Source organism: Papio anubis, chromosome 18 (assembly GCF_008728515.1).
Source record: "Papio anubis isolate 15944 chromosome 18, Panubis1.0, whole genome shotgun sequence".
NCBI classification, from domain to species: domain Eukaryota; kingdom Metazoa; phylum Chordata; class Mammalia; order Primates; family Cercopithecidae; genus Papio; species Papio anubis.
Window position 1 is genome coordinate 63,963,861 of NC_044993.1, and position 18,758 is coordinate 63,982,618.

At 55.7% G+C, this 18,758-nt stretch overlaps 1 protein-coding gene across 3 annotated transcripts; it reads right to left on the minus strand.

The window, feature by feature from the left end:
• Nucleotides 1-1,629: 1,629 nt before the first annotated feature.
• CARHSP1 (calcium regulated heat stable protein 1) lies at nucleotides 1,630-18,147 on the minus strand. Of its 3 annotated transcripts, none has more exons than XM_003916514.4 (4): nucleotides 18,050-18,147; nucleotides 7,882-8,046; nucleotides 7,051-7,173; nucleotides 1,630-4,140 (listed from the first exon to the last, which is right to left on the minus strand). In XM_003916514.4, exons 2-4 carry the CDS (start codon nucleotides 8,037-8,039, stop codon nucleotides 3,978-3,980), a joined length of 444 nt encoding a protein of 147 aa, XP_003916563.1. In that variant the 5' UTR covers nucleotides 8,040-8,046; nucleotides 18,050-18,147; the 3' UTR covers nucleotides 1,630-3,977. The 3 variants fall into 3 exon arrangements, with proteins under 3 accessions (XP_003916563.1, XP_009194224.1, XP_009194225.1); XM_009195960.4 differs by lacking the exon at nucleotides 18,050-18,147 and adding an exon at nucleotides 17,128-17,490; XM_009195961.4 differs by lacking the exon at nucleotides 18,050-18,147 and adding an exon at nucleotides 10,687-12,160.
• Between the last annotated feature and the right edge of the window lie 611 nt (nucleotides 18,148-18,758).

Here is an 18,758-nt window from a genome sequence, read left to right on the forward strand (position 1 = left end):
TGAGATTACAGGTGTGAGCCACTGCACCCGGCTGTAATTTTTGCATTTTTAGTAGAGATAGCATTTCACCATGTTGGCCAGGCTGATCTCGAACTCCTGACCTCAAGTGATCTGCCCACCTCGGCCTCCCAAAGTGCTGGGATTACAGGCGTGAGCCACTGTGCCAAGCCCCCACCTTCAGCTTTTGCTGAACCCTTCCCTTGTGCCACCCATGTAGTACTCCGTATAGTAAGTCAGCAAATCTCATTGTTTTGAGCTAAGTGCCTACGTTAGCCTCTCCCTAAACAAGTTTGATGGGCTGGTTTTTCCCCAATATGCTTTGGAAATCATTGTATAATATTGACAAGAAAAATGCCCATCTCTGCACCACCCAAAATCACTGCCTTCCCTTGGGAGACACCGGCCAGAGCAAATTCCCAGGAGAGCATAGCAACCCCGCAGAGTGGCCCCTGCCCGTCACTGCTCTCCTGGAAACCAAGAACAGGAGTTCTCACACCTGCCCACCTTCTGCCCTCACTCCCACTGCTCCAACAGCAAACAAACCCTTCCTCCCCTGCTATGGACCTTGAAAAGCTATATCCATCCTAGGACTCTCATGCCAGCCCCGGGCCCTCAAGCCTCATCTGCTTCCAGCCCCTGACTTCATGCCTGAAGAACAGCAAGTTTTTTTTTTTTTTTTTTTTTTTTTTTTTGAGACTGGGTGTCACTGTCACCCAGGCTGGAATGCAGTGGTACAATCACAGCTCACTGCAGCCTCAAATTCCTGGACTCCAGCAATCCTCCCACCTCAGCCTCTAGAGTAACTGGGACCACAGGCTCACACCACCATGCCCAGCTAATTGTATATATATATTTTTTTGGTAAGACCAGGTTTCACCATGATGCCCAGGCTGGTCTCAAACTCAGCTCAAGCCATCCACCTGCCTCGGCCTCTCAAAATGCTGCGATTACAGGTGTGAGCCACCGTGCCCAGCCTAGCAAATATTCATCAAATGTCTATAGCAGTGGCCGGGCGCTGTGGCTCACACCTGTAGTCCCAGCACTGCGGGAGGCTGAGGCAGGAGGATGGTCTGAGTACAGGAGTTCGAGACCAACTTGGACAATGTAGCAAGATGCTCTCTACAAAAAAATTTAAAAATTAGCCAGGCATGGTGGCATACGCCTGTAGTCCCAGCTACTCAGGAGGCTGAAGGAGGATCGCTTGAGCCCACGAGGTTAAGGCTGCAGGGCAGCCTTGTCTCAAAAACAAACACCACCTCTACAGCAGGAATGAGCCAGGGACTGTGGACAGTGCACCCCCAGGCCGGTCCCCTCTTCCCACAGGTGTATCATGGGAGTAAGGTGTAACTCTCACAACATCCTAAAAGCTTCAACAGGGCACTGGACAGCTGCTGACCAAGTTAGTGGCATTTTCTGTTGCCAGGAAGCTGCATTCTCCTTCCTGCTAAGCTTTCTCATGCTACAGAATGATGACTAAAGAAAAACAGATGATCCCATCTTCTTATTCATCACTCCCTAACAAAACACACTGCCAAGTGGAATGTGTCAGCCTCACCCGGGGGAGACACCCTCACCTGACGACTTAAAAGGAAAAACCTGGTGAGCCAGCCTCCACACAAACACACGCACTGCCTTACACAAAACAAAACTTTATTGGGAGAAAGACGGCTGATGGGAGGCAAGATCTGGATTCAGGAATCCTCAGTTCTAGCTATTCCTCGGTCAGCAACAACCTCCGTCCCTCCCAGAGCCTCCAGGAGTTTCCCCTTCTATAAACTGGTATCGCATCCTTCCAGCTGTGACATCCTGCCGTTCTAGAATACCCACTGACTGAAAGAGCTGTGGCCAAACAGGAAGGACAGAGCAAGAGCCGTTGACAAAGGATTCTGCCGAGACAGAATCCAAAGGTCACCCCTGAATAGCAGAATGCAATCCCCCACCTCACTGCCAGCCACAGCCTGCCAGAGCGCCAGCACACAGGGTCACAGCAACGCCACCCATGCCAAGGCGAGGACAGAGTGAGAGAGAGGCTTGGGGCAGCAAAGGAGCCCTCTCGGGTTTTGGCTTTGGAAGTGTGGACTGTACCAGCAGATGGCCCCTTGGGAAGCCACCAGGGAACAATTCAAGGTTGGAGAGAAAAGGGCCACCTTTGACACAGCAGAAGGCAGAGGCGGGAGAGGAGGGTGAGGACAAGGAGCATCGCAGGCGAGGAAACATGGCCAGGACCTAACTGCGGTGGGAACTGCCTTTTTCTCCACACGCTCGCAATCAACACGTGTATTTGCCTATTTTAAAACAACTCCCTTCCATCCCCTTTCAAAGGCAGCAGTTCTTAGGCTGAAAGGACAAACTCATGAGAGTTGAGAAGTACCTGATGAAGCTATCTGTGCTTCCAGCATCAAACGACCTCTTTTCTGGACATTTACTGTCCGCCCAAAAGCCAATTTCCAAAAGTTTGCTTCCCTGCGTTTACGAGTGGATTCTTGACTACATATAGGCCATAAATTTCAAAACATAATGCCCAGCTATTTCTACTTTTAAATCATGACTAAAGCCAAACCAAAACCACAGCAAAGATAATCTAAGGATTTGTTTACCGAAAATACCTACAGAAAAGTTTGCAGGCCGGGCGCGATGGCTCACACCTGTAATCCCAGCATTTTGAGAGGCCGAGATGGGCAGATCACCTGAGGTCAGGGGTTCGAGACCATCCCGCCCAACATGATGAAACCCGGTCTCTACTAAAAATACAAAAATTAACCGGGTGTGGTGGTGCACGCCTGTAATCCCAGCTACTCAGGAGGCTGAGGCAGAATTGCTGGAACCCTGGAGGCAGAGGTTGCAGTGAGCCGAGATCGGGCCACTTCACTCCAGCCTGGGCAACAGAGCAAGACTCTGTCTCCCACCCCGCAAAAAAAAAAAAAAAAAAGTTTGCAATGTCGGCAGCAAGGTGCAAACAGAGCCGGCTCTGGGTGAAAACTTCAGTTACGAAAAATAAAAAAAATAAAAAAAAATCCCTAAGCATTTCTTAACACTAGTTTCAAAGAAAACCCTCTTTCCAAAGGTATGTTTCTCCTTCAACTTTCTTGACTTTGCCAGGCTGTCAGGATGCAAGCTACCCACTCTTTTCTGGATGGATCGGGACAAAGTTTTTAAACAAAGACCTGCCCTCTCCACAGGCCCTTCCCACCACCCCCACCCTGCCGCCATAATGACAGGGGCTGTGAAATGGCTGTTGAGTGATGGTCACACGACCAGAAGGCAGATGAAAAGGTCAGGCTCTAAGAGGGGTTCAGCCTCCCAGTACCAGCCTGCTGTGCCCAGGGGTGGGAGTGCTGGGATAAACTGTCTTCCCCAGACAGGCAGCTATGCCGCCTCCCACTGCAAAGGCACCAAAAGGCAAAACGTGTCCCATCCAAAGACCGCCCCCCCCGTTTCCCCCCGGCTTTAAGCCAGCTCCCCTGGAACCAACCAAGCCAAGAATTAGAAAACTGCTTTGCCCAGGCCCAAGGAGAGGTGCAAGGGGCACTTAGGTGGCAATTTGCCTTGGGGAAGTCCCGCAAGGTCCACGTCAGCTGCCAGTGGGCCAGATCCGGGAATCTGGAGCCTCTAGCTCCAGGAGGAAGGGGGTCTGTGGGTTGAGCCCCTGTGTCTGAGCAGCTGGAGAAATATCACCCTTGATCCACTCCCTGGGCTGCGGTTGGAATCTCCACTCAGCCACCAGTGGGCACCTCTCCTTTTTAAATGCTTTTAATGCACTTCAGATGGTGAGAGGTGGTTGTGATGGTCAGAGGCTGTGCTGGTGGCCGGAACACCCCACGCCTGCCCCCCACACCCCCTCCTCCAGGAGATACTTGAAAGGGACCATGCCCTGCCGAAGCCCCGTCTCGTATGGAAGAATGTCATCTCCAGTGTCTGCCGCCGCCTCCCCGCAAAGTCTCCCACAAGCACAGGAGAAGGGGTGCTTCCAGCCTCTCCTAGGAGCTGACGACGTGTCCGGACCAGGTCTCATGCTTGGTGCCTGGTGCCAGGTGGGTGATAACGACCTCCACAGCCTGCAGCTTCTCATTCTTGGGCGGGATGGAGCACATCTTATAGGTGACCTCGTCGCCTTCCACTGGGACATACTCCCCTTCCACACTACAGGGGCACAAATAAAGCAGTCAGTGCTCACACCGGGACAAGGCTCCCTTTCCCAAGACGCCACACCCAAGACACCAGCACCCTTCTGGTCATAGGGCCACCAAAGCGGGCACCATCCGACCAACCACCGGGAACCTCTTTCCAGAGAACTGCCTCTGTCCTAGCCAAGGAGGCCCTGGCCCAATCAGCTCCGTCCCTGGGACTTTTGATGTTGGAACTGAAAGAGCTCAGCCACCTGTGGGTGCTCACATGGTGACATGAAACGTGGGAGAGAGACTGGGCTTGCGGATGAAGAGTAAAGACGGCCAGTCCAAGCCAGAGAGAAACGAGGCCATCGTGGAGTAAGAATCGGAGTTGAGGGGTGGCCTGGGCAGGGCTTTTCTGAGGTCCTCAGCATAGCAGCCCTTGGTTCCAGGAGTCTCAGAAACCATATTGTGTCTTTGTTCTCAATTTTCCCAGTTTTCCAGCAAGCCTTATTTATTTATTTATTTATTTGGGGAGGGACAGTCTCGTTCTGTCACCCAAGCTAGAATGCAGTGGTGTGATTTCGGCTCACTGCATCCACCTCGCGAGTTCAAGTGATTCTCCTGCCTCAGCCAAGTATTTGGGACTATTGGCATGTGCCACCACACCCAACTAATTTTTGTATTTTTAGTAAAGTCGGGGTTTCACCATGTTAGCCAGGCTGGTCTCGAACTCCTGACCTTAAGTGATCCACCTGCCTCAGCCTCCCAAAGTGCTGGGATCACAAGCGTGAGCTGCCACGCCCGGCCTCCAGTGAGCCTTCAAGAAGGTCCCTTTGGTGCTTGAAGTTAGTTCCTGGAGGGGCCTCTCCCTGTGACCACTCCCAGGAAGTTTCCTTTTCTTTCTTTTTTTTTTGAGATGGAGTCTTGCTCTGTCGCCCAGGCTGGAGTGCAGTGGCGCAATCTCGGCTCACTGCAACCTCCGCCTCCCAGGTTCAAACGATTCTCCTGCCTCAGCCTCCGGAGTAGCTGGGACTATAGGCACACATCACCACGCCCGGCTAATTTTTGTATTTTTAGTAGAGATGGGGTTTCACCATGTTGGCCATGCTGGTCTCCAACACCTGACCTCAGGTGATCCGCCCACCTCGGCCTCCCAAAGTGCTGGGATTACAGGTGTGAGCCACAGCACCCAGCCCAGTTCCCTTACTTTCTAGGGGACACAAGTCACCCTCTCACATAAGACTGGCATCTTGATGTCCCATTGATGAGAAACCCCCAGAGGAAAACCCCCATCATATGCTAAATGCCAGGGCCAGCCAGCTCCCCTAGTAACTGGTTTGTTTTGATTGGAGAATCGTATGGTGAAGAGTGTTTCCCTCTTTGGTTTGGTCACCAGGGAGCTCAGAAATAAATCTGCAGCCCACTTCTAGCAGCAGAACTAGACATCACAGTATTTCCATCTTCCTTTTTCCATCTTTCTAAGTATTTCTTTGCCCCAACCTCTATGTTTTCCTTACTGATTCAAAACGTTTTCTGGGACGAGGCAGTATGAAAATACATTTACATATCCATGCGTGCGTTCATCTGTGAAATGCGTCGCCTTGGCCTTTTTCTCCTGCCTGCCAATCTGATATGTAAGCATGGGGCAGAGGGTGGGCCCCATCGCAGCGGGCCCCTCTTTTCAGAAATGTGGTTTCTGTGTTTGTGGGTGTGCTGTGCGGAGTAGGACTCTGTCTGCCACTGCCTGAAGTAAAAGACTTGGGGGTGCTTAGGCCAAAGAAGCACGTAGGAAGGGGGTACAGATCGAGGGTCCTCGCCTGTCTAAAGGCTGCCCAGAGGATCGGAGGTGAAGCATGGGGGGCTGGGTGCCTTCCATTCCAGCCCTAGGATGTGTGCGCCCCACCCCAGGCTCCCCAAGGGCTTCAAGACACTCAGGAAGGAAGGACGTCAGTGAGCATGCAGCAGGACAAAGGGGTCTGCCCCAAACTTCCTTCCTGGAGCAAAGGAGCAGGACAGCCCCCAGCCTCACCAGTCCACCTCCCGCAAAGGAGGGCAGGAAGCCGGCCTGGTCCCCAGGCTAAACAGGGCTCCCCAGGCTCACAGGGTATCCTTCCCCATTGGCCAGATACAATGGGCACTCGGACTCACCCTAGCAGGCCTTGCTGCTCTCTCTCACACACACACACATGCGCGCGCACACACACACACACAAAAACCATACACGCACACACGTGCACCATGCACAGCTGCCACCACCCTGTCTCCCACAAGCATAGCCGGGCACCCCCAAACCCATTCCCATCACTTTCTGGCTATGTGATCTTGAGCAGATCTCTCTGTATTTTTTTCTTTTTCTTTTTTTTGAGATGGAGTTTCAATCTTGTTGCCCAGGCTGGAGTGCAATGGCGAGATCTCGGCTCACCACGGCCTCTGCCTCCCGGGTTCAAGCAATTCTCCTGCCTTAGCATCCCAAGTAGCTGGGATTACAGGCACCCGCCATCATGCCCAGCTACTTTTTTTTTTTTTTTTTGGTATTTTTGTAGAGACAGGATTTCACCATGTTCGTCAGGCTGGTCTTGAACTCCTGACCTCAGGTGATCTGCCCACCTTGGCATCCCAAAGTGCGGGGATTACAGGCGTGAGCCACCACGCCCGGCACACACAAAACCTTACCCATTCATAAAAACACACCCAGGCACAATCACAGGTACCGTGTCGCCCGCAGCCTCACATCCCCTGACACAGCTCTGTACAGTCTCACAACCCCAACCCAACACAACCACAGGAGCACAACTGGAGCACCAGCCAAAGACAGACTCACACAGGCCCGGCCATTCGTCCTCACACCCAGCGCCCATCACAGTCACACGCCATCCCCACCTCCACAGGGCCAAGGAAGTGCCTGCCCCAGCCAGGCCGCCCAGACCGGCCGCTCACTCACTCAGAGATGTGCAGGAAGATGTCGGGGCCACCATCAGCTGGGGTAATGAAGCCGTGGCCCTTGGATCGGCAGAAGCATTTGCAGACTCCTTTGTAGACGGGGCCCTGTGAAGCCCGCACCGTCCTGACAGAGAGAGGGAAGGGAAGTGTGAGGGGCCCTATCAGCGCTCCAGGACAGCCACCAGCTCTCCTGGGCACACGAAGCTCATTCCAGCCCCTGCCCACAGCTGTGCCCCATCAAGCCCTGGCCAGGACCGCCATTTACAGTCACACAGGTTGAGGACTGCACAACTCTGGGAGCCGCTCACATAGACTCTGGTGAAAATGACTCTTTGGATGACCCTGGCAAATTTTCTCGGGCCTGTTTTCCCACCTGGAAAGAGGGAGTTGAACTAAAAGATCACTGAGCATCCCTCCAGAAACTAATGATTAATTATTAATAACAGGAGCATCCTCCACTCACAGGGCCTAAGACCTGCATCTGCCAGACATTGTTGGGTCCTTTGCAGCCCTGGTACTGCGCCCATTTTGCAGCTGCAGATTTCAGTCTTACAGGGAAACAGACTCTCATGTGTGGTTAGAGCCCAGTGATTCTGACCCCAGCAACTGCCCACCCATTGCCACTCCCAACAGGTTCTTCTGGGCTGGGCAGTACCCTGAATTTAGAAGGCGCCTTCCTAGTTTCTCACCATCAGCCCACAGCCCAGCCCCAGGTCTGCCTATTTGACAGCCTGGAACACTGGCGCCCAAAAATGGCCAGAGACACGGTGAATCTCTGGCCTCAAGCAAGAGACCCATCTGAGAAAGTGTCCCCAGCCCACTCCAGACTCACGCTGAGAAGGTCCTCGTCCGGCGAGTGGGCAGTGGGCTTGGGACCACGTTGCCCCGCAGAGGGGAAGGTGAGCGCTCGCGGGTCCGAGGGGTGTCCAGCAGCCCGACTGAAGCTTGATGGGTGGGGGGCTGTGGTGGTGGGGGAGGCTCAGATGACATGGCTGACCTGGAAGGAGAAGAGGCTCTCGGGGCTCATGCCTTTAGAGGTAGGAGCCCAGTGCTTACCCCCATGTCCAGGTCTGAGAGTCCAGTATCTGAGGCTCATTCCTCTCCATCACCTCAGCACTGCTGCCACCTTGCCTGGGAGCCTGCCGGCGGGGTCAGGTGCCTCCTCTGGGCTCCTGAAGCGGTCGTGGGCCCCCCCTCGATCATAGTTCCTCATGAAAATGCCACATCCTCCCCCATGACCAGGATGGCATCAGTCCCCAACGTGTCCCCAGCACAAGGCAAGGATCCCGGCACACTCGGGACACACAGGGAATATTTGTGGGAGGGAAGGAGGCACGTCAGGAAGGTGAGCCGAAAACCCAAAGCCAGGGGCCCGGCGCAGTGGTTCACGCCTGCAATCCCATCACTTTGGGAGGCTGAGGCAGGCAGATCACTTGAGGTCAGGAGTTCGACACTAACCTGGCCAACGTGGCAAAACCCCGTCTCTAATACGAATACAAAAATTAGCTGGGCGTGGTGGCAGGCACCTGTCATCCCATCTACTTGGAGGCTGAAGCATGAGAATTGCTTGAACCCGGGAGGCGGAGGTTCCAGTGAGCTGAGATTGCACCACTGCACTGCAGCCTGGGTGACAGAGCAAGACTGTCTCAAAAAAAAAAGAAAACCCAAAGCCAAGGAGATTTTAATGCCAACCACCTATTTCCAAACTCAGCCACTGCACAGACCCTCCCTGACGCTGCTGTGAGCCAGACACTACAGGGAGGCAGAGGCAAAAACACGACCCTCTCGCAGCGTCCACCTTCAGGAAACTGCGGAACACATCGCAGAGGGAGCTCAGGCACCCTGTTTGCATCCCTGAGCAGCTGTCACAAGCCTGCACCCAGGACAGGGGGGCCTGCTGGGCGAGCCCAAAGGACCCAAAGGGAAAGAGAAGATTTCCAAGGCTGCGTCCATCTCCATCCAGCTCCATCAGGCCCAGTGAATTTCCATGCAGCCCAAGTCACCGCTGCCGTTATGAAATCAAATTCCTTCCGTGACCCCTAGTATGCACCCATAAACCCGGCGGGAGGGCTAGAGGGAGGGAATTCCTTAACTACTGCTGTGCTTTTGACAATGTGTCAAGAGCAGGACACTCGCTGTACACAGTGAACACTGAATATTGAATGCAAAGGCGTCGGCTCTAACGTGGCCTCAGCTCAAGGTTCAGAGGGAAGAGTGGCACCCTTGGGTAAGTCCTTTCCCCTCTCTGGGCTCAGTTTCCAAATCTGCAAAGTTGGGCAGCTGGGTGGGCATCACTTGGCACCCGCACAGGGCTGGTGATGGGGGTACGAGATGAAGTAGGTGGAAGCCTAACTCAGGAAGCCACTCAACGCCACACAGCCAGGACGGACAGCAGCGGCCCTGAATAGGTTTGACTCAGGTCCCACGGGGTTTTCAAATTTACATTTGAAGAATGGGCCAGGCGCCGTGGCTCACGCCTGTAATCCCAGCAGTTTGGGAGGCCGAGGCAGGTGGATCATCTGAGGTCAGGGGTTTGAGACCAGCCTGGCCAACACGGAGAAAACCCGTCCCTACTAAAAATACAAAATTAGCTGGGTGTGGTGGCGGGTGCCTGTAATCCCAGCTACTCAGGAGGCTGAGGCTGGAGAATTGCATGAACCAGGGAGGTGTGAGTTGCAATGAGCCGAGATCATGCCACAGCACTCCAGCCAGGGTGACAGAGTGAGACTCTGTCTCAAAAACAATAAATAAGGCCGGGCGCGGTGGCTCAAGCCTGTAATCCCAGCACTTTGGGAGGCCGAGACGGGCGGATCACGAGGTCAGGAGATCGAGACTAAAAATACAAAAAACTAGCCGGGCGAGGTGGCGGGCGCCTGTAGTCCCAGCTACTCGGGAGGCTGAGGCAGGAGAATGGCGTGAACCCGGGAGGCGGAGCTTGCAGTGAGCTGAGATCCGGCCACTGCACTCCAGCCTGGGCGGCAGAGCCAGACTCCGTCTCAAAAAAAAAAAAAAAAAGAAAAAAAGAAAAAAAATAAATAAATAAATAAATAATTTTTTTTTTGAGAGAGAGTGTCTCACTGTCACCCAGGCTGGAGTGTAGGGGCATAATCACAGTGTGCTCTAGCCTCAACCTCTATGCCTAATTTTTCTTTTTTTTTTTTTTTTAATTTATAGAGACAGTGTATTGCTATGTTGCCCATGCTGATCTCAAACTCCTGGGCTCAAGGGATTCTCCCACCTTTTCCTCCCAAAGTGCTAGGATTATAGGCATGAGCCACCACGCCCGGCCTGAACTATCTTCAACATCCCAAGGGGTTTCCTCAAAATCCAGGTTTCCAGCTGCTCGTGGAAAAGAACTGAAGCTCTCACAACCCTCAACCTCAGTTTGCCACCCCGGTCCCCTCATTTATAGAAGTCTTCGACCTACATCACCCAGAAATCCCCCCACACCCCCCGAACCGCCTTCAACCACAGCCATCCAAGAACCAGGCCCGATTGCTCAGAGGAAAAGGGCTGCCCCCTCCCTGAGATGTCAAAACTCCTCCCCGACATTGCTCCACCCTCCCCTGTCCGGCCTCAGCTCTGTGGGCTGGGAAGGAGGTAGCTGGCTGGCCTTCTGGAGGAGGTGGCATCCTACCTCCTGTCCCTTCTCTCAGCTGCAGCCACGGCCAGGGAGGACCCTGAGTCCAGGGAGCCCCCACCTCAAAAAAAGCCCCAGCTGCTGGCCTAGGGGCCAGGACCCCCGCATGACCCACCAGCACAGGTCATAGAGTCCCAGAATGTTCAATGCCCAGAGTTCCAGGAAAGAGGCTGGCCCTGGGAGGGGAGGGCCCTGTCCAGGCCTCCCAGGAGAGCACATGGGAACAGTGGCCTGGCAACTCCACGGTGAGAGGCACTGCTCTGCCTTGTTCTATCCAAAGGCTCCCTCCCTCCTCTCTCCTGGAGTCAAGCATAGCTGACTTCCTTTATTCTGTTGTTAATTTGAGACGGAGTCCAGCTCTGTTGCCCAGGCTGGAGTGCAACGGCACAATCTCAGCTCACTGCATCCTCTGCCTTCCGGGTTCAAGCGATTCTCCTGCCTCAGCTTCCCAAGTAGCAGGAGTTACAGGTGCCTGCCACCACGCTCAGCTAATGAAGCACAGCTGACTTCTAATCCTACCCCTTGCCTGCTGTGTGGTCTCGGACAAGTTACTTAATCTCTCTGGGCCTCAGTTTCCACATCCAGAAAATGGGAATTATAATAGTCCCGACTTCACACCATCAGGCTGAAGTGAAAACAAAATAATACACACTAAGCACTAGGCACACTGTCCACTCAGGTTCAGTGAGCAATAATTGTCAGCTATGACTGTTGTTATAATTGTCATCATAAAGTCACTCAACAGATACATGCCCAATACTGAGCCCTGTTCACTGTTCAAGTCCACAGAGACAAAGGGCTGAACCTGAAGGCAGGGAATAAACAGTTAAATAAACATAAACCAGCTCATTACAGATCCCAAAAGGGCTGTAAAGAAACAGAAGGGGATGGGGCAGAAGGGTGGGAGTACACACGCTAATCAAGGTGCCTGCAGGACCCTGCACAGCAAGAAAGGGGTAGCCATTTGAAAAACAGAGGGAGGCTGTTCCAGGTGTGGGGGAACAGCCTGTACAAAGGCCCTGTGTTGGCAGGGCCTGGGTGGGACTGAGGTCAGTGGGGACACCATGTGGTAGGTGGGGGACTAGGAACGGGAGGCAGGAGAGGCGGTGGAAAGGGCAGGGCCCGCTCAGGAACCATGCTGCGTCATCATCATCACTGTCACCATTGTCATCCTCCTTGCATCTTCCATTTGTCACACCCATTTGCCTGTCTGCACACCCCTAACTATGCCCACCTTCCCCTGGGTGAATGGCACAAATCCAAAATGGGGGGTCCCCTTCTTTCTCCACCCTAGCCCCCTCAACACCCCAAGTGCACCCAATCCTTGGGAGATGCCAAGGGAAGCCCATGGCCTGTAGCGGTGAGGAGTCTGAGGGCAGCACAGGGCCCTCTATGTCCCAAGGGCCCAGGACAGGCGCTGGCACAGAGCAGGGTCTCCGGACGGTCCAGGAATGGCCCCAAGGCTGGCTCTTTTTTTTTTTTTTTTTCCCAGATAGGATCTCACTTGGTCACCCAGGCTGGAATGCAGTGGCATGATCATGGTTCGCTGAACCCTCTCAACCTCCTGGGGTCAGGTGATTCGCCCACCCCAGCCTCCTGGGCTGTGGGACTACGGCCACGTGCCACACACCCAGCTCATTTTTTGTGTTTTCTGTAGAGACAGGGTTTCAATATGTTGCCCAGGCTGGTCTTGAACTCCTGGGCTCAGCGATTGGCCCACCTTGGCCTCCCAAAGTGCTGGGATTCCAGGTGTGAGCCACCGCACCCGGCTTCCAAGGCTCATTCTTAGCCAGCATTAGGATCCAAAGCCCCAGCTGGCGGCCACTGCACTGGTGTGTGTGCTCAGCACCGTGCCCAGCCCAGCAGGAGGTGGTTACATTCCTGCTCACCTGATAGTGGAAGAAACTGAGGCACAGGGAGCAGACGTGACTAGCGGTAGGGGCGGTGCCACCTGGGAGTCCCAGGAGCTTTATCCAGCATCTTATGGCCCATCTGGGCTGGAGTCCAGCTGGGGAGGCCAGAAGAGGCCTGGCCAAGGGCCACCCACTCCCCAGTAGGCCCAGTAGAGAAGAGTGAATGACCTCAGTGAGGGGGAGGGCCGGGCAAAGTCCAGCTGGAAAGAAACCAGCTGGGGGTGGGTAGCCAGGCACCCAGAAGCCAGCTCTGAGGCTCTGGCCGGCCACTGCTGTGTCCCCTCTACAATACACACATACACAAGGATGGGTACACAGCAGCCCCGCCCACCAGCACGGTCCCAGCTTCCAGCCAGCCACTGCTCTCCCAGCAACACCAGGCATGGCCTTGGAGTGTCCCCAGCAGAAGACAGGGCCCGCCCTCTGTGACTAGCCTTCAGCTCCCCACAGCTGGGGGAGGGAGGAAGGCTGCAAACAGACCCGCTGCTCAGGCTGGCTGGAGGCTTCAGGCTGGCTGGAAGCTTCGGGCCAGACCGAGGATGAGCGTCTGGCCTGCAACAAACTCAGACAAAATGTCACACCCAAGGTACGTCATGACTGCCGGGCTGTGTGTACATGTGTGCTTCTGTGTGCACACGCATGTAGGTGTATGCATATGGGTATGTGTGTTGTGTGTAGGCACGTGTACACATACATATGCACCCACACATGGCTGGATCTGCATCTGAGCGCACACACACGTGTATGCATGCACGAACTTGTTGCCGTTTGTATGCACACGTACATGGACCAGGGGAGCCTCACCTCACAGCACGCTGGGCACCTGTGCTGCCATAGGGGACCTTGATGAACGCTGCCACTTCCTATTCAATCAACAGATAAAGGAGTGGAACAGACCATGACTGCCGCCACCACCACAGCAGTGTCCTGGGGCCACACTGCTTACTACTTACAACACTTCACACAGCTCAGCTCATTCCATTCCCATTTCACTAATGCGAGAACCGAGACACAAAGAGTCCAGTAACTTGCCCAGGGTCGCCCGGCTAATAAAGACCCTGGTGAAATACAGAGTAGGTCAGACAGCGGAAATGCTTCGGAAAAAAAGCCAGCAGGGTAAGGGGGAGAGGCTGCACCAGGAGGTACCCAGCTGGCCAAGCAACCCCTTCGCCAGTCAGCCCCCAGGCTCTGATGAGTGCCCGGCCAAGGGAGGGAGCCCAGGGTGGTGGGGGCAGGAAGCCACGCCCAACCTGACTGCCCCAGGGACGGGTGTGTCATCAGGGAGAAGGGGGCCTCCGCCCAAAATAGCCTGGGAATTTTCCGTAGGCTCTGCAGCTCCTCCTGGAAGGTTCTAGAGTTCAGCTGGGTACCAAGACTCTGGCTTTCCCAGCCACTGCTCAGCCTACCCCCATGTCTGGAGACTTATGACCCAATCATGCAGCATCCCTGTAACCTACTCCCCAACTTCCTGCCCTCCTGGCCTGAAAACCCACCACCCACATCAACGGGAGCCAAGCAGCCAGGTGCTTAGTGCAAGGAGGGCTTTAGCAGCGCTATCAGCCATTTACACTCTAGTGAGAGGGAGCGCACTGAAGGAGACTCCATTCATTTTTGTTTTTGTGAGACAGTCTCCCTCTGTTGCCCAGGATGGAGTGCAGTGGCGCGATCTCAGCTCACTGCAACCCCGTCCCCCAGGTTCAAGCAGTTCTCCTGCCTTAGCCTCCCGAGTAGCTGGGACTACAGGCATGCACCACCTCACCCAGCTGATTTTTGTATTTTTAGTAGAGATGGGGTTTCACCATTTTAGCCAAGCTGGTCTCGGCCTCCTGACCTCAGGTGATTTACCCGCTTCAGCCTCCCAAAGTGCTGGGGTTACAGGCTTGAACCACCGTGCCTGGCCAGAGACTCCATTCTTTTTTTTTTTTCCTTTATTGAAGACAGGATGATAGAGGGCAGGGGGACAAAAGTTCAGTTCAAGTCAGACACCTCATTCTTGGCAAAGCAAGAACCTCTCCAAGCCTGCTCTGCAAAATGAGGGTGTCTTGAGTCTTCCAAGCGTTGCTGGCTGGGGAATGCCAGGGTTGGGCATGGTGTTGGGACAGCTTCCAGCCCGGGGACAGCCCACTGCTGACAGGTATAGTGGGTGGATAGTGGCCTGCACTATGGGGACAGGGCAGGCTATAGTGCTTTCATACACCCTACAGCCACTGTCCGCAGACTTCCACGTCAGGCCCTGTTGGGGGTTTACAAACATCAAATACATGCATCTAAACATCAACCCAACAGGGGAGGCACTTTTAGCACCCCTGTTTTACAGATGAGGAAACTAAGGCACAGAGGTTTAAGCCAGTGATTCTACTTGCTACTTTAGTGCAGTCAGGAATCTCTGGGGATCTTGTTCAAATGCAGATTGCCACTCAGCAGGTGTGGGGTGGGGCCTGAGATTCATTATTTTTTTTTTTTGAGACAGGGTCTTGCTTTGTCACCCATGCTGGAGTTTGGTGGCGCACTCATGGCTCACTGCAGCCTCAACAGCCTGGGCTCAAGGGATCCTCTCACCTCAGCCTCCCATGTAACTGGGACTACAGGCGTGTGCCACCACACGCAGCTAATTTTTTAATTTTTTGTAGAGACAAGTTCTCACTATGTTGTCCAGGTGGGTCTCGCCCTCTCATGCTCAAGCAATCCTCCCACCTCGGCTTCCCAAAGTGCTGGGATTACAAGCTCGAGATTCCTGGCCAAGACTCTGCATTTCTAAGGCGCTCCCAGTGAGGCAGCTGTCCCTGGCCCAGGGAACACCGCAGTAGTCCTGCTACACTGGTCCATCTCACAGCCCAAGGCTTACCAGTGCAAGAGGTGGAAGGGAAATTGCGCAGGGATGGAGGTGAGACTAGAAGAATAGTAAAGTTACCTCAGTGCACCTGGGTTCCTTCTCTGTAAACAGACAGAGACACTGAGCTGATCTATCCCAGTCCCCAGCGCAGCTGAGCCCCAGCCTGGCAGAACTGCCGGCACGTGGGCCGAGAGGCGGGGCGGGTCAGCTGAGCCCAGGTAGAAGGGTCCCTGGAAGCCACGGAGGCCGAGAACGAGCCAGAGGTTGACGCAGCAGCGCCAGGCTGGCCTAGCCACATTCCCCTCCATTGTTCCGGGGAGAGCGAGGGTCTGGCGAGGGAGGAGCGGAGAGTGAGAAGGGGAGGAGGGACAGGAAGGGATGGGGGTTGGAGAGTCCAGGGGGAGGGATGGGAGGCAAAGGGGAGGGGGCAGCCAGGCCGGAGCCAGTCCTCCGCTGGCTAAGGACCTGAAGCCAGCTGCCACAGATAAGTGCAAACAGGCGGGTGGGGAAGGTGCAGCCCGGCGCACACGTCCGCCCGGAGCCCCCTCCCAGGCCCAGCCAAGCTGGGAATAGCTCTTCCGCCCTCAGGAGCCCCTGAGTGCTGGGAAGAGGCCGGAAACCCGAGGAGTGTACCGGGAACCCAAGGGGGCCTCCAACATTGCCGCTGCCTGTGCCCCCATTAGCACCCGTGGACGGCCTCGACCGTCTCCCATCAGGGAGACGTTCACCCCACCGCCACCACCCACCTGGGACCCTGCACCCGCCCCAGCTCTCAACCTGGACTGCCCCTCCAGGGGGAAGCCTAAGCCCTCCTCAACAAGAACCCTACTCTACACTCCTCCCCCACTCAATTCTTCCATCCTTCCCTCCATTCTCGGGGGGCTTTGGCTCAGACCTGAGATTCAGCCCTGCCTGCTCCCCACTCCCTCAGTGACCCCTGCCAAGCGACTTCACCGCCCCACCCGAGTTTCCTCATCTGTCAAAGGGGACAGGAACGGTGCTGCGTCGCAGGGCTCGGACGCTGTGCAGACGCCGCCGCGAAGATGCCAAGCGCACGGCGGGCTCAGTCAACAATAGTTGTGGGGCTGATGGTGGAACTGTCAGGCACGGGCCCATCTGAAATCACCTTCCCTCCCATTCCTGTCCCTGCTGTTGGAACACAAACCAAATGCACTGGCTTTGCCACTCCGTGGAACAAAGGCCGTTCACCTACCTAGGGTACCCATCGTCAGCCACCCTCAACCCCACCCCAGGGCCCCACGCTGGGCCTAGCGCAGCTTATTCAAAGCATCTACTCCGAGCCGGGCTCTGCCACTCTTTCTTGGCCTGAAGGGACCAGCATCGAGAACCCATGGTCATCACCGAGGCCACCCAGGGAGTGCAAAGGGCGGCGGGGTCTCCAAGGAGGATCCCGAGCCCAGAGGAGAGCCAAAAGCCCGAAGGGAGGGAGAACAGAGGCAGAGAGCGGCTGGAGAAGGTAGTGGCGGAAGATAACAGGAAGGCCTGCTGAGAAGTCGGGGACTTAGACGACAAGGGGACTTCGGTGGACGATTTTCAGCGGGGGGTTGATCTGAGCTGATTGTTTTTACAAGTTCCCTCTAGCTTCAGAGTGGCGAGCAGATGAGAGGGGCAAGACTGGGCACAGAGAGACTGAGAAATATCAAAACAGCAAGTTAAAAAACAGTAGCTTACGTGTCTTCCGGCACGGGGCTAGCCGTCTCCTTTTACTCTCACACACCCTCTTAAGCCAGAAGTCAGAGGCCAGTCTGCAGATGGGGACACTGAGGCTCCGAAAGGCCTCCTGTTTGGCAGTGAGATTTCCCCACCTATGAGACCCGAGGCCCTGCCTGGAGCGGGACGTCTCCGCCTCCCCCCGCACACACATCCACCCCAACCCCAGAAAACCGTAGGGCCGGAGGCTTCCTTTTTAAAAATCAAAAAAGAACGTTTCACTTCCGGCCTGCAAACCTGGGCCGCCAGCGCAGCCTGCGGAAAGGGGGCCTGTGGGCGCGGATGAAGTTTTTCTCCAGCGCCTAGGGCCCCCCACCCCCATCCGGGCGCAAACACCCGGGGCGAGCGCGCCCGGCGGCTCCTCCTCCTCCCAGATGCGGCTAATCGCGCGGCGCCAGGACGGCTCCCCACCTCCCCCGCCGGGCCTGGCCGCCGTCCCAACCTCGAGCCACAGCTGGCGCGGCCAGGCCCGGCGGGGGGTGGCTCCGCTTCCCGCGTGAGACGCCCCCCGCGCCTCGCCCCACCGCCCCGCGAGTCCCCCCTCCAGGGCTCCCTCCCAAAGGCAAAAGCGGTGGGGAGGGCGGGGAGATCTTCCCCTGCAAGCAGAGAACAGGTGGCCAGGCGGGAAGTGCTACCCGACGTCCGCCAAGAATCCCTGCCGCTGTTGCCACACCCACCCCTTGCCCCGGGGAGGAGCAACCCGCGTTCCCCAAACAGGCCCGGAGAAACCCAGCCGGGAGCCCTCCGCTGCAGAGCTAGAAGACCCTGTAGGAGGGGGGACGATGGGGACAGAGGAGGCCGAGGCCCCATCTGCCGCTCCCGGGGACTCGGGCCAGGGGCGGCCACCTTGTCCCTCCTTGGGTCCCCGAGAAGAGCTCCCTACCTCGCGATCCGTTCTGCTCCGCCAGTCGCTGCGCTCGGACTGGGAGCTCGGAGCTGGGGAGGGGGCGTGGCCCGCGGGGTGGGGCGCCGAGCCCCGCCCCCAGGAGGCCCCAACCAATGGGGCTGCAGGAGGGAGTCCAGGACGGAAGGGGTGGGGCGGGCAGGAGTGGCCCGGACAGGACCTTTGTGTCCGCGCCTGGGACTGGCGGGAGAGTGGGGCGCAGAGCGCGGGGCGTAGGGGCCAGGGCGGGGCTGGGCTGCACCCACCGGCAGAAACGCCCCTGCAAAGTGGGGGAACTGTGTCTCTGCTCCTTTGCCGTTCCTTCCCTTCACCACGCGCTCCAGGTGCGGCTCCCATCTGCTTTTGGCTCCAAAATCCGTATAAGCCCGGGGGGCGTCACTTTTTGCAGAAAAGAGATAAAGGAATGAAAAGAGAGAAAGAAGAAAACAAGCAAAACCACACAGGACGAAAAGAGAAAGAAAAAATACACACATACACACACCAGAAAAACAGGGTTTTATTTTCCCGTTTGGGATTCTGGTTTTGTTCTCTTTTCTTGTTTCATTTCCAGCCTTCCTTGAGTCCTGTTTTTGGAGGTAAAAAATGTTACCTCTGTTTTGCAGGAGAGGAAACTGAGGCACAGAGAGGCGACCAGCCCATGGGCACAACCAGTCGAGAGCAGCCCCTGAAAGCGAGCCCAAACCCCAGG

Excerpts from the sequence above, each read along its gene's own strand:
- CARHSP1 (XM_003916514.4), bottom strand. The coding sequence starts at position 8,039 with ATGTCATCTGAGCCTCCCCCACCACCACAGCCCCCCACCCATCAAGCT. Across the intron at positions 7,174-7,881 it reads CGGACGAGGACCTTCTCAGC|GACGGTGCGGGCTTCACAGG; the intron begins GTGAGTCTGGAG and ends TCTCTCTGTCAG. Across the intron at positions 4,141-7,050 it reads ATCTTCCTGCACATCTCTGA|TGTGGAAGGGGAGTATGTCC; the intron begins GTGAGTGAGCGG and ends GTGCCCCTGTAG.